This window comes from Pygocentrus nattereri, chromosome 10 (assembly GCF_015220715.1).
Source record: "Pygocentrus nattereri isolate fPygNat1 chromosome 10, fPygNat1.pri, whole genome shotgun sequence".
Lineage (NCBI taxonomy): Eukaryota > Metazoa > Chordata > Actinopteri > Characiformes > Serrasalmidae > Pygocentrus > Pygocentrus nattereri.
This window is the reverse complement of record NC_051220.1, coordinates 36496564-36508683: the sequence shown is the minus strand read 5'-3', so window position 1 is coordinate 36508683 and position 12120 is coordinate 36496564. Positions and strand designations below refer to the sequence as shown.

Below are 12120 nucleotides of genomic sequence, written 5' to 3'. Positions count from 1 at the left end.
TCTATAATTTTATAATTAATTTTTAATTAATTAATTAATTCCCGCTACGATAGGCTACAGCAACCCCCTGCGGCCCTGAGGGAGAAGCGACTTAGAAAATGTGTAATTAGTTAATTCATTCATTTTACGTCATCCTTAAATCCCTGTTTTCACATGTGCTCTGGAAAAGGAGAAGAATGTGTGAATCCTGTCTAATTGGTCCACCATTATTAATGACATTAAGCATTACTTAATCAGACCACCGCACCTATTGAATTACTCAGTTCACAGCTGGACTGTTCTGGACGCTTTTAGGATTAGATTTTGAAGTTATGTGTACGTTAACTTATGCATTGGGAACACCAGAACCGGTTTGTGTTTTGTGCTAGTATGTATGTTAAAGAGTCAAGTGTGTACAGATGGTTATAACACTTAATAAACTATAGTTAAAAATAATTAGAAAACTTAAGAATATAGCTACGAAATTCACATCCAAAGAGAAAATTTGAACCACGTTCGAGTAAAATCCACATTTTTAAGTAACAATTTTTAAGCTGTTAAAAACTTCTCTATGAAGCAAAGCGACTCTATTTAAAGGGGAATTCCATCAAATGTTCACGATTTCTACATAATTCAGCCATTAAGCTGCAAACAAAGCCATTCAGAGTAGTTTGGTGAAATGCTCTGCACTAGTGCGAAGTACTCTTGTGCTTACCAGGGATGGTGAAAGGAACCAGACGTCTGAAGTGAATAATGGTGAATAAAAGTGCTTAATGTCTCCAAAAGTAACCTCACAAAAAGTCGTCACACAAACGGTTATGAATATGCTACGTGAGACATATTTGGTCTAAAATGCTCTTTCGAAACCACATTCATGGTGGAGAGGAACATGCAGGGTGCTCAGTCTAAAAAAAGTAAACACCTTTTCAGATTTACAATGAGCAGTTTAGGTTCTGGGTTGTACATAAAATGGCTATATTTGCACTATAGAGCCCTAGATCCTCTCATTGTACCATCATTGTAAAGGAATCTCTACACTGTACCATTTTATATCCAACCACATCTTGTTGATTGAATAATGCAGAAATAAATTTAAAAGAAACAAACGGTAGGAATTCCCCTTTTGCTTCTGTCTATTGTTAAATTCTACCCTGAAGGTGCAAAGAAGTAAAAGGACCACACAAAGAGGTGTTTTGACTTACATAGAAAGTGTATTAAAACATCAAAATGACATTCATATTTCAAACGGTATGCAAAACAGGGTTTCGGAGGCAACAAGAATGCAGTGAATCCATCTTAAATTCCAGAGTAAATTCATGCAGCTGAAAATACTGTACAAGTACATGTACAAGAGAGCTGTTCATCACCTCATATGAATGCCTCTCACCTTCCGTGAGCCAGTTTCTTTGATTAATTGCTTGAATGTTCAAATATTCCTCCTTTGACAGATCATCAGTGTCACACAGTGAGTTCCGTAAGGTCAGTGCTTTGGGGCTCCGTCATGTCCGGTGCTTTCGGAAATTATACAAGCCAAATACGCCCCTGAAATCTAATGGCTTACTAGAAACAAATCGACACGTTACAACTACATGACGAAGATCTGGAAAAGCTTACAAAGACACATCAAATATTTGGACCCAACATTAAGAGGCTCAGCTAATCAATTAATTATGGATGCATTATTTTGCTGTGGTACTTATTCTAGCTTATTCCATGGCCTGGTTAAAAGAAATGTCTCTGATGAGATCCTATGATGTGCTACTAGGATAGATGTACAAACTAATATACTGATAATAAGCGAGTGCTCAGAGACACCGTTTAAAACATGAAGGAAAACAAGCATTCAGTTTGAAAAGAAGCGTAAAATCATCCATACCTGTAACTTTCTGGTGTGCACAAACATTCATGGCTTTAGTTGGGCTGCAATACGGCTGATAAAAGCTGTGAACCTTCTTTTCAAACTGAATTTCAAATGATTGCATGAATGTCTGAATGATATCTTGTGTTAGACACTTGGTTTTCACAAAAAAAGAACGGAAAAAAGGAAAAGGAACACAAAAGCAAGACACGATATTGAAATACATTGGTTGAGACATGATGCGCACTTTATGTAGTCATAGCTTTGAAAACTAATTCCAAAAAAAAATCTTTATCCTTTTTCCAAAGTATTCATGACAAAAAAACCTACATAACAGTATGTTTGCCGGTATACATGGCATACATAAACATAAAGGACTGTATGCTTTTAAAGCATTTACATAATAACTTTCATCGTTAAGCTGCCGTTTGTCTCCCCTTAAAAGAAATCTTCCATAAAGCATGTCTCTCTCTAATCTCAGAGCAACAACCAAATCAAGTTTTCTGGAATGACAGTCTCTCATTTCTCCTCCGTGGGTGGTAAACGTCAGGAGCTTTTTGGGCCAGTCATCTGGAGTGTCTGGAATAAACTTTACCAAAAATATGGCTATTGTTTCTTGAAAATCAGCACCAGCTGCAAAATTAAAAACAAAATAGAATAAACCAAAAATAAAAGGTCACACTTCATATTGATGAATGACCCAGGAAGACCGAGGGAGATGTGGAGGCAGAAGAAGCTCTCTCCGCAGTGTAACTGCCATCGCCGATGAAATTTCTTCACACGCCGAGAGAACGCAAAGCACCTTGCCGTAAAAGTTCTTACAAAAAGTAAAAAATTATAAAAAGGTGCTTATCTGGTTGGCCTCCAGCAAAAGTTCCACTGTTTAAACATGCCAGTCTATGCTGTGGGAACATTCTCACTGTAGGTCGGTGCGCCGCCTCAAGCTCAGCACAGCTTCAGTCCGAAAACCTCTGGCAGGCTTTTTTCCAGCGGCAGGCCGTGCACCACTGGTCCCGGTGCTCGATGCCGTACACCTTCCGACACTTCTTAGCTTCCCCTCGAATCCTTCTGTATGTATAGGAAAAGATTTTATGTTACATATATGTTGTCGCTGTCATACTACACGATCAGGTCTCCAAAATGCCAGAGAAGGACGAGCAAAGTAAGTTCATGTAAAGGCAAGTCCAATCTCTATTAGTCCAATTGTCATGAAATTTCCACATGTAGTGGAGTTTTCTGATACTGATACAGTCAGTATGTTGACTGTAGTAACTTATTTTCACTTTCAAAAATCAACCTGTAATTTGACCATCTGTACAGTTACAGAAACAAACAAAGATCTCCTTAATGGATAAAATACATTGGCTTTCATTTTGGGAACATTTTGTCTCTTATGAAATCCTCATTTGTGTAGTTTAGCTAAAAAAATTTAATAAAATAAACATTACAAACAATATGCACATACGCACACGCACACACATTAGGGGTCCAGGAAAAACTATTCTTAGATGCATCGCGATGCAGACGTGAATGATTCTGAATCGATTCATAAATGTCAAAAATTAGATTTTCTAAATATTTCATTTATTTAGCAGCGTGGACATTCACTGCCACAGAAACTTGTTTCACCCCAAAAGGCGCATTTTATTGTAGATGAATGGCAGCAGCATCTCCTGTGAATGAGAGCCTTCTAGTTCACTTGTCAAACCACTTCCATTTGTTTTATTAATATAAGATATTGGAAGCAAATTCATTATAGATCATTACAAATAGGTTGCTTTAAAACTACCAAGTCCTGAGACAGTAGGAGAATAGAAATCCTGTATAGAAAAAAAAAATTCATCAAGATGTATCGATAATCGTTTTCTATTTGCATCGCGGCCCTCTGAATCGTAATCGAATGGAATCATGAGGTGCCTAAAGATTCCCACCCCAATATATCTATCCATCTATCTATCTATCTATCTATCTATCTATCTATCTATCTATCTATCTATCTATCTATCTATCTATCTATCTATCTATCTATACACACACACACACACACACTTTTTATTTTATATTATATATCCTTTTTTTTAACTAGATTAGCAACTGAGAATCTCATAAGATATAATGGGTATATATATATATTTGAGTTTACTTTTGAAAAACATTGTGAAAACCACATATTGAAACTCTTTCAGCCCAAGGTGGTTTGACCACCTAAAAGGTTTGAGTGCTGATGTTTGGTGACATCAGAACTTTTTCATCACTCCATTATATTAAGTATTCTCTTAAAAGCTTATAGCAAATGAACCAAGAAAATGGGCTTATGTATTAAGAGCAGTGTCCACAAGCTTTTGACAGGCAATGAAAAATGCACAGAACCAAGGACAATAAAGATAAGCACTAACCGTGTGACGCAGTGGCTTCTGGGCGGTGAGACACCGGCAGGGGCACTGTGGTTCTGGAGCCACTGCTCTCCTACGCTGACGGAGCGGCACCGGAATGATGTTCCCTGGAGAGAAATAGAACGAGAGATCAACCTCAGTACCATCACACAAGATCATATTGGAGTTTCAAATAATGCAGAGTGCCAATTTGTTTTGAGGGGAATTTGTTGCAGATTTCAGCCACAACAGTGAAATTCAAGCAATAACAATTTAGCAATGCTTTCCTATGTTGAATGAAAGCTGATTATCAAACAATTACTCGAGGTGTATACGTGCCTCTTTACAAATGGCAGCACAGATGAATGAATACGTACAGTACATACAATACAGTACAGTATGTACCCTACAACCTACACTGTTGTCACGTGCTTACACAAAGAAAAACATGAGCCTGAGGTTCACAGATTTGTGCACTAGGTGGCACTGTTGTATCACAGTAACAAACTGGAAGCAGGACAAAGGCAAAACAAACATTTGCTGCCACTTACAATGAGAAAATGTTACTGTAATATATTTTCTTCAAGCCTATGTACCATACATGCTGGCAAACATATGAAGAAAATGTAAAAACATGGGAAAAAATGGAAAATGGTCAACTGAAAAATTGTCCCTTTTAGGCTGGGCCCCGCTTTCTATCCATGTATCCAAAGAGCACAGTACAGATAGACACACAATAATGCAAAAGGCAGCACATTCACTCAGTGAGTCATATCAGGACACTCTATCATGCACGTACAGCAATTTCACATCACGGATTTCTCAACAAATCAGACAGAGGAGTCACTAACCTGTTTGCTCTGGTGCCCAGTGAGGGGAGGAGTCCAGCGAGAGGTGGCAGGCACAGGCACTGGTTTGCACTGAGTTAACTGGACTGGTGGGGGAGCCTGGACAAACAGCATGAATTCAGAAATCAGGTCAAAGATGCCTTATCACATCGCCTGTGACCAAATAAGACCCAAATGAACTGCATTCATTCACAGCAAGACAAACTAAAGCAGAAGATGTCACCACTGCAAGCTCTGATCAAACGCGAGGCTTTTAGGAGTGCAAAGTGGAAATCATTTACATGCAAAAAAATGTCAAGCATCCTACCTGGTATGAGTGTTCAGAGTGGACCTGCCAGAAGCTGCCAGGCGCAGACTGGCTGAGCGGGCTGGGCTGGTGACTGTCTGGTGCAGGAGGAGAAGATCTCAGCTGGGTGGGGCTGGAAGGAGAACCACAGAGAGAGCGTGGTGCACCACAGGCAGCTGGAACTGCGTTCTGCTCCACGTCCTGGTAGATCTCGGTGTAGTAGAAGTCTTCTTCCCTTTGCGAGTGCTCCTGTTCGCCATTTTGCCTGCTAATCAAGCAACGAATGGTGAGATGTAGAGGTGCAAACCTCAGACCTCAGTGTGATTCAGTAACGATTCTATGGGAAGAATCATGATTTGATTCAATGTGATTATGTTGGTATGACTCAGAATTGATTCATTTTTTAAATTCTCAAACATTTGAATGACTGGAAGACTCCAGCAATCTTTTTATGCTTGAAATTAGCCAGAAATGTGCATTTTGGCCAAAAAAATGAGTGCACACTTTATTACACATTAGCGGAATGGATTACAATGCACTCTAAAATATCAGCAGTTGAATCGTCGCCTTCAGATCAAAGCACTGGTGCATTTTTACAACCATGATAAGAAGATTTAAGTCATTCAGAAACTCAGCTGAGCTCTGAATGAGAGTTGACTGTGGTGAAAGTTTGTTACCTACCTCAGATGAAGCGTGCGAACATGCCGTTTGATGCCCACAATGGAAGTCAGTATTTTGCCGCAGTTTGGCCACAGGCACCTGTATGCCACCTTCATTGAGTTCTAAACGAAATAAAGTAAGAAGGACCACAACTTAGTCTCACCAAAAGTCTAGAAGATAAAGCTCAAATACAGAAAAACAGAGGATTGAGGAAAACCTCTCCAAATTTTTAAGCCCACCTTGCGTTTCCTTGGTGCTGGTTCATCAAACAGCACATTTTCCATCTCCATGTCCAGTCCCTCATCTACTGGAGGGCCCAGGGCCTTATCCGACTCTGCAATAGGTGGAGAAGGGGCGGGGCTATTGTTTCCATGGTCAGTGCTCCAGTAACCACCATCAGACACTTCACTACTTCCACAATCTATCCCACCAGAAGCTGTCAATGGAGCAAAGTGCATTAGAAGAGAGTCTTGGTAATGGCACAAATGAATTTCTGTATATGGACACGGCAAACAGTACATTTTAAAACTAACAATGTCTACATACTATATTAAAATACTTATATTTGAATACTCAGTCTTCTATGATATGGACCCTGTAAGATTCTTGTGGGCAACTAACCTGGTGCCAATTCCCCCTGAATGGGGCTTTGGATCATTGGGCTGCAGGAAAGGCTGGTGAGGACCATAGCAGCCATGATTTCATCCATGTCCACAGTTTGATGGTTCCTGAAGTTGAAAAGTAGAGGTATGAGCCCATCCATAAAAATGAAAAAGGTTCTTGTTCACGATAACAATAGAGTAGTAATAACAGACATTGGTAGACTGTACCTCTTTGGCACATCAATTGAGGAAGAGACGGAGTGAGGGGGGCTGGCTGTGGGGGTCATCCACACGTCCTCCAGTTTCCGGTGGACATGCTGATTGAGCTGTGGTACAAAGATAGACACCTCGTTGTCCACATGGTTGTGCTGCTCCACAACACCTCCGCACTCTTGACCGCCACAATGCACAAACACCTGAGTCAGAGAGCATGACGTAACAGATTAGATGACCAACATTACAGATAAAAAACAAAGACCATTACTGATGGAGTCTTGAATTTTTGCATCAGATGGACTCTTTATTCCTACTCACCCTCTGCCCTGGATAAAGCTTGACCCTTTGAAGGCCATGCACCCCTGTTCCAAACCCAGAGATCATTGGACCCCCATCATGGTCTCCATTTGCTCCCACATCCACCAGACTGTCTGCAGAAGAGCTGCAGACCAAAGCTCCCAGAGGAGAGCGCTTCCCTAACCTGCTCTTGGGTAGCATGGTGGTTGCCAGCACGTTGTATCTTCACTCCTGTGGGAGATTAGCTCCACAAATCAAAGGACGGAAAGAAAGGCTGGGAAGAGAAAACAGAAGGATCATTAGTGACTTCAACCATAACAAAAAAGGTCAATTTTTGTCCATATTTTTTTAGACTGACCCAAAAGAAAGGCATGTTTGTACTCATACTCATACATTCACGTTCACAGCAATATACCTGACCTATGACAAGCACTGTTCAAGTATGAAAGCATGAAAGATTTCATACATTTTGTTGGTTTTTCTCTTATGATGTGCCGGTGACAACACAATTGCATGATATCCAATGAGCAAAGGTGGTGCTCAACTAATACTGGTCACTTTGCTGCCCCTTTTTATGACTGGACTTGTTTTAATAACAGTGTTAAAATAATAATAATAATAATAATAAAAACTATTTATGAATTACATCTCCAGTTAATTCAGCCCCATTCAGTTCCTCTCCATTGAAACCTTTGCTCTCCATGGGGAATTGAGTCAGATGACTAGCTGATGAACAGGAAGAGCACTGCTCAAAAAAGAAAACAGTGCAGAATCTAGTAATTTTGGTCTAAATGTACAACTCCCACAGATCGCCTGGCCTCACCTCTCATTACAACCTGTTGCAGCTGAAAACAGCAATCAGGCATGTAGCCACTCACCGGGCAAGTATTTAGCCATGATGATGCTAAATGATGCAAAATCCGAAAGACTACGCGCGAGACTCTGACTCATCAGGCCATCAGATGAAGCTGCTTCAAACCTCCTGAGGATGACACCACTGAAGTTTGTATCCTGCAGTTTTGGTTACTGCTATGGCCATTAAGGGCTCAGCCAAACCATTCAAACACCATAACACTCAAAGGCACTGGTAAGTGTTAGTGGGCCATTATAAACTGGCATTAAGTTTCCTCTGTTCCAGTAAAGGCTGATTCACCAGCACAACTGATCGTAATAGAATTTTCCACGGTTGCAAAACCTGCTGCATTTCTCCTGTTGCAGCAGTGCAGAAGGTGCAAAAGCTTTGCAGACAGACATAAAGTCAACTATTGTTACAGGTTTAGTTATACTCAAAGTTTTAGAAACGTGTACATCGCTAAGTGCAAAAGAAATCAGACTTGATTACAACTTGCGTTGTTATTACAATGTAATAGCAAACACTGCAACTATATATATATACATATATATATATATATATATATATATATATATATATATATATATTTTTTTTTTTTTTTTTTTTTTTTTTTTTTTTTTAAATCAGCTGTTTTTCAGATATCAGGTCAAATGGCCTACATGAACTTAAAGGCCACTAAAGGTAAAAGTAGCAGCAACACCTATCAGTGCTCTACAGGAAAGGGGGTGTAGACATGTGGAACACCTGCCTGCTCTCTAACAGGACATTTAATGGATAACAGATATTGAGCACTATGACAATATTTTATCGGTATCGTTTTAAATGACGTCACAAAAACGCTTTTCTGAGCATACGGTTAATATCATCAGTACTTAACACTCACCAACTGCAGGTTTTATAACCAAGAGAGCATAATTGGTCATAAGGCTAGACAATTTTTCCAAATTCGATGCTCTTTACTACCTTTTTTTCAACATAGAAAAAATAATATACCTTTCAGCACACAACAATGTATACAAGCTTTAAATGGCACATATTCATGTCTTTTTTATTCCAACAGTGCCCTGCTTCTGACCACAGGCCCAGTCTGGATATATTTGGTCAGCTGACTCTTCTGAATTAGTTTAACGTACATGATGCCTCTTTTCCAACCAAATAATTCAGATTTAAAAACCTATAATATTAAAAATGAAGACATTTCCAGATATTTTATCCCTGTTTTAAAAAAAAATAAATCTTTAGAGTGAATGAGTGAAGGATCCGCAGAAACTTTGGTCCTGTTTGACTGGACATGGGGCAGCATACATGCAATGGGTCATTGCTGATGCAGGGTGTCTGTTCTACATGGGCAAATCTCAGAATACATGAAATGTAAGGTACCTGACTAAGAACTCCAAAACAAGCCACACGGCACAATAATCAACTCAAAGGAATTCCCTTCCAAACCAACCCAGCCAAACCGTGAAAACTGTGGACTCCCCACAGCCCACTCCACCCCACCCCACCCCACCCCACAACCGACCCCACCCCCCACAAAATATACTTGAGGAGGCCATGAGCTAAAAGTGCACGTTAGACATTTCTTCTAGGTCCAGACTACACCGTTCCTCAACCGGACCGGAACCGCCATCAGCACAGGCAGAAAACGGCTGGATTTTGGCAAATAACACGTGGGATTAAGTTACAGGTTGGCCACAAAGCACCGCCACCCTCAGTGATCTGGGCGTTCAGTTAACTGAACTGAAGCGTTTGGCCCATATGCGTGTGTCGGGCCCCGGTGACGTCATCGCCGCACTTCCAGCAGCCCGGCAAACCGTTTAATCCTCCACAAATGTATCCAGGCGCATACACACAGTTACACCCGCACACACCCGGAGAACGGCCTCGCCGCTGGAAACACTCGCAGTGAACAGCAGCAGCGAATGAAGGAGCCTCTCCTGCAGGAGTTACAGCAGGTCCAGAGCCCTCTGCTCACTAATGCCGCTTGTACTTTAGGGCTGTATTTTTAGTTCGGCAGCCGCTTCTGCCGCCGTCCCCGCTACCCGAGCGAGTTTGTTCCCAGCACAAACCGAATCTCAACGGGACAAAACAAATCTAACAGGACTTTTCTCTCGATATGCTGCAAGGCTTAAATCACACAGCCATCCAGAGTCAACTGTTGAATGGACACACGCGAGAAACGCGAAGCAAGCAGCCTGAGCTTTCTGCATTTCATCATATTTCAGAGAGAGAAGATTCGGTCGTGGTCTCAGTGAAGGACAGCCCTCGCTGCCTGAATGTCCACATTCAAGCACTCGGACAATCCTGTGAATCAGCTTCATTCAGCAAGTTTGGAAAACACAGACAAACGCTGGCGATCCACTCGATTATTGTACGATAAAAGCAGCAATATTCAGATAAACGAAGCAAAACTTTAAACAAACGGCGCGTACCTACCTTCGCAGTCATCCAACACACCCCCTTTTGCACTCGGCTTGCTCTGACCGGCTGTAACTTGAAAACGCTCTTTTCAAAGCCCACCAAGTGGAGCTCTGCGCATGCTCAAAAACGCGGCCTGGATTCCTCTCAGTGGGACGGGCTGCTCAGAGCTTCCACGCAAACGCCGCGACGTTTGTTGCCGTGTAATTGCTCAATACTGCTAGTTTTTGGCTCGAAGTTGTTTACGTGACATGTCGAGGTTGATAAAAGCGCAAATCATGCGTCACTGTCGTCGAACTGTTCTACATGCAGCTCCAAATCCGAACCGGCATTTGAATCTCCCCCCCTACAGATCCTGTAGTAAACAGCCCGACCATGTGGTGAGGAGCCGAGCGCTCATTGGCTGGTATCTGTTTTCCAAGTCACACGCCCTACAAATCCAACTTGTTTACGCCGGAGTGGAGGAGGAAGGCAGAGGCAAAGGAACACAATGGACATCGTTTTAGCAAAGACGTGCGTTTTCGCGTTATCCCACATTGTGTGTTTATGGCGTGCTCACCTTGAGTACTTGCTGCAACAGACAGGGGGGGCAAAACATATCAGAGTTCTGGGTTACAGAGCACGGCCTGCTGCTGCCGCGCACCCGGCCCAGTTATTTAGGAACGCACTTCTCAGTTTTAACCACAGCTGCTGCGAGTGTTCATGAGCAGACTTTAAAATTAAAGCAGGTTGCATTAGGTTGCAGTGCACTGAGTCTGCAGCCACTGTTCCTGTGGGATGCGATTCAAAAGCTCTTCGGTTTCAGCCACAAGTTGCACGGTTTCCTTGCATTTTAATAAACAGAAATGATGTGTTTGGATCAATGCATGTAAACACGCTGTAAACGCTGCAGACGTGCGGAGAGCGCGAGACAGAGAGTGCCTATATATTTGTGCATGTGATTGCATAACACCCTCCTGGGGCTCCGCGCGCTGTGATTGGCGGATTCGACGTGACGCGCCCGCGTTCCAGAACGGCGTACGTGCAGCGGAACATGCGGCGCTAGCGCGAGGCAAGGCTCGTGCTGCACGTCTCACAGCGCGCACTGAGCTGACTCGGTACAGGAACCGATTCATTGAAGTTGATCGTATACAATGAATCGAAGGTTTGGAGATTAATTGATTCGACTTTTAAAGGGGAATTCCACCGATTTGTACAGATTTCTGCGTAGTTCAGTCGCTCAGATGTAAACAAAGGCATTTAGAGTGACGTTAGTTTGATGAGAGTGGATTTTTTTTTTACAGTAGTGGTTATAGGAACCAGGGGTCACAAGAAATACAATGCAACCATAGCTGTTTTAATTAGTATCCAAAATGACTAGTAAACCCAGCTTGTAGATGTGAAGTCAGAGACGATAGCTCATCTGTTGCTGCGCAGTTTGTGTTGGTCATCCTCCAGTCCTTCATCAGTGGTCACAGGACGCTGTTGGCTGGATATTTTTGGTTGGTGGACTGTTCTCAGTCCAGCAGTGACACTGGGGTGTTTAAAAACTCCAGCAGCACTGCTGTGTGTGATCCACTCAGACCAGCACAACACACACTAACACACCACCACCACATCAGTGTTACTACAGCGCTGAGAATGATCCACCACCCATATAGTACTTGCTCTGTGGGGGTCCTGTCCATTGAAGAGCAGGGAGAAAGGGGGCTAACAAAGTATGCAGAGAAACAGATGGACTAGTCTGTAATT

General features: G+C 42.0%; 1 protein-coding gene across 3 annotated transcripts; it reads right to left on the bottom strand.

Annotated features, from left to right (window-relative positions):
* Positions 1 to 1168: 1168 nt before the first annotated feature.
* znf395a (zinc finger protein 395a) lies at positions 1169 to 10527 on the bottom strand. 3 transcript variants are annotated; one of them, XM_017715069.2, is made up of 10 exons: positions 10404 to 10527; positions 7140 to 7392; positions 6834 to 7021; positions 6625 to 6731; positions 6243 to 6439; positions 6025 to 6125; positions 5365 to 5611; positions 5061 to 5156; positions 4234 to 4337; positions 1169 to 2905 (listed from the first exon to the last, which is right to left on the bottom strand). In XM_017715069.2, exons 2-10 carry the CDS (start codon positions 7317 to 7319, stop codon positions 2794 to 2796), a joined length of 1332 nt encoding a protein of 443 aa, XP_017570558.1. In that variant the 5' UTR covers positions 7320 to 7392; positions 10404 to 10527; the 3' UTR covers positions 1169 to 2793. The 3 variants fall into 3 exon arrangements, with proteins under 3 accessions (XP_017570558.1, XP_017570556.1, XP_017570560.1); XM_017715067.2 differs by having other exon boundaries at positions 10408 to 10490; XM_017715071.2 differs by having other exon boundaries at positions 5365 to 5608; positions 10408 to 10490.
* Between the last annotated feature and the right edge of the window lie 1593 nt (positions 10528 to 12120).

Excerpts from the sequence above, each read along its gene's own strand:
- znf395a (XM_017715069.2), bottom strand. The coding sequence starts at position 7,319 with ATGCTACCCAAGAGCAGGTTAGGGAAGCGCTCTCCTCTGGGAGCTTTG. Across the intron at positions 6,440-6,624 it reads TCAGGGGGAATTGGCACCAG|CTTCTGGTGGGATAGATTGT; the intron begins GTTAGTTGCCCA and ends CTCCATTGACAG. Across the intron at positions 4,338-5,060 it reads CTGGGCACCAGAGCAAACAG|GGAACATCATTCCGGTGCCG; the intron begins GTTAGTGACTCC and ends ATTTCTCTCCAG.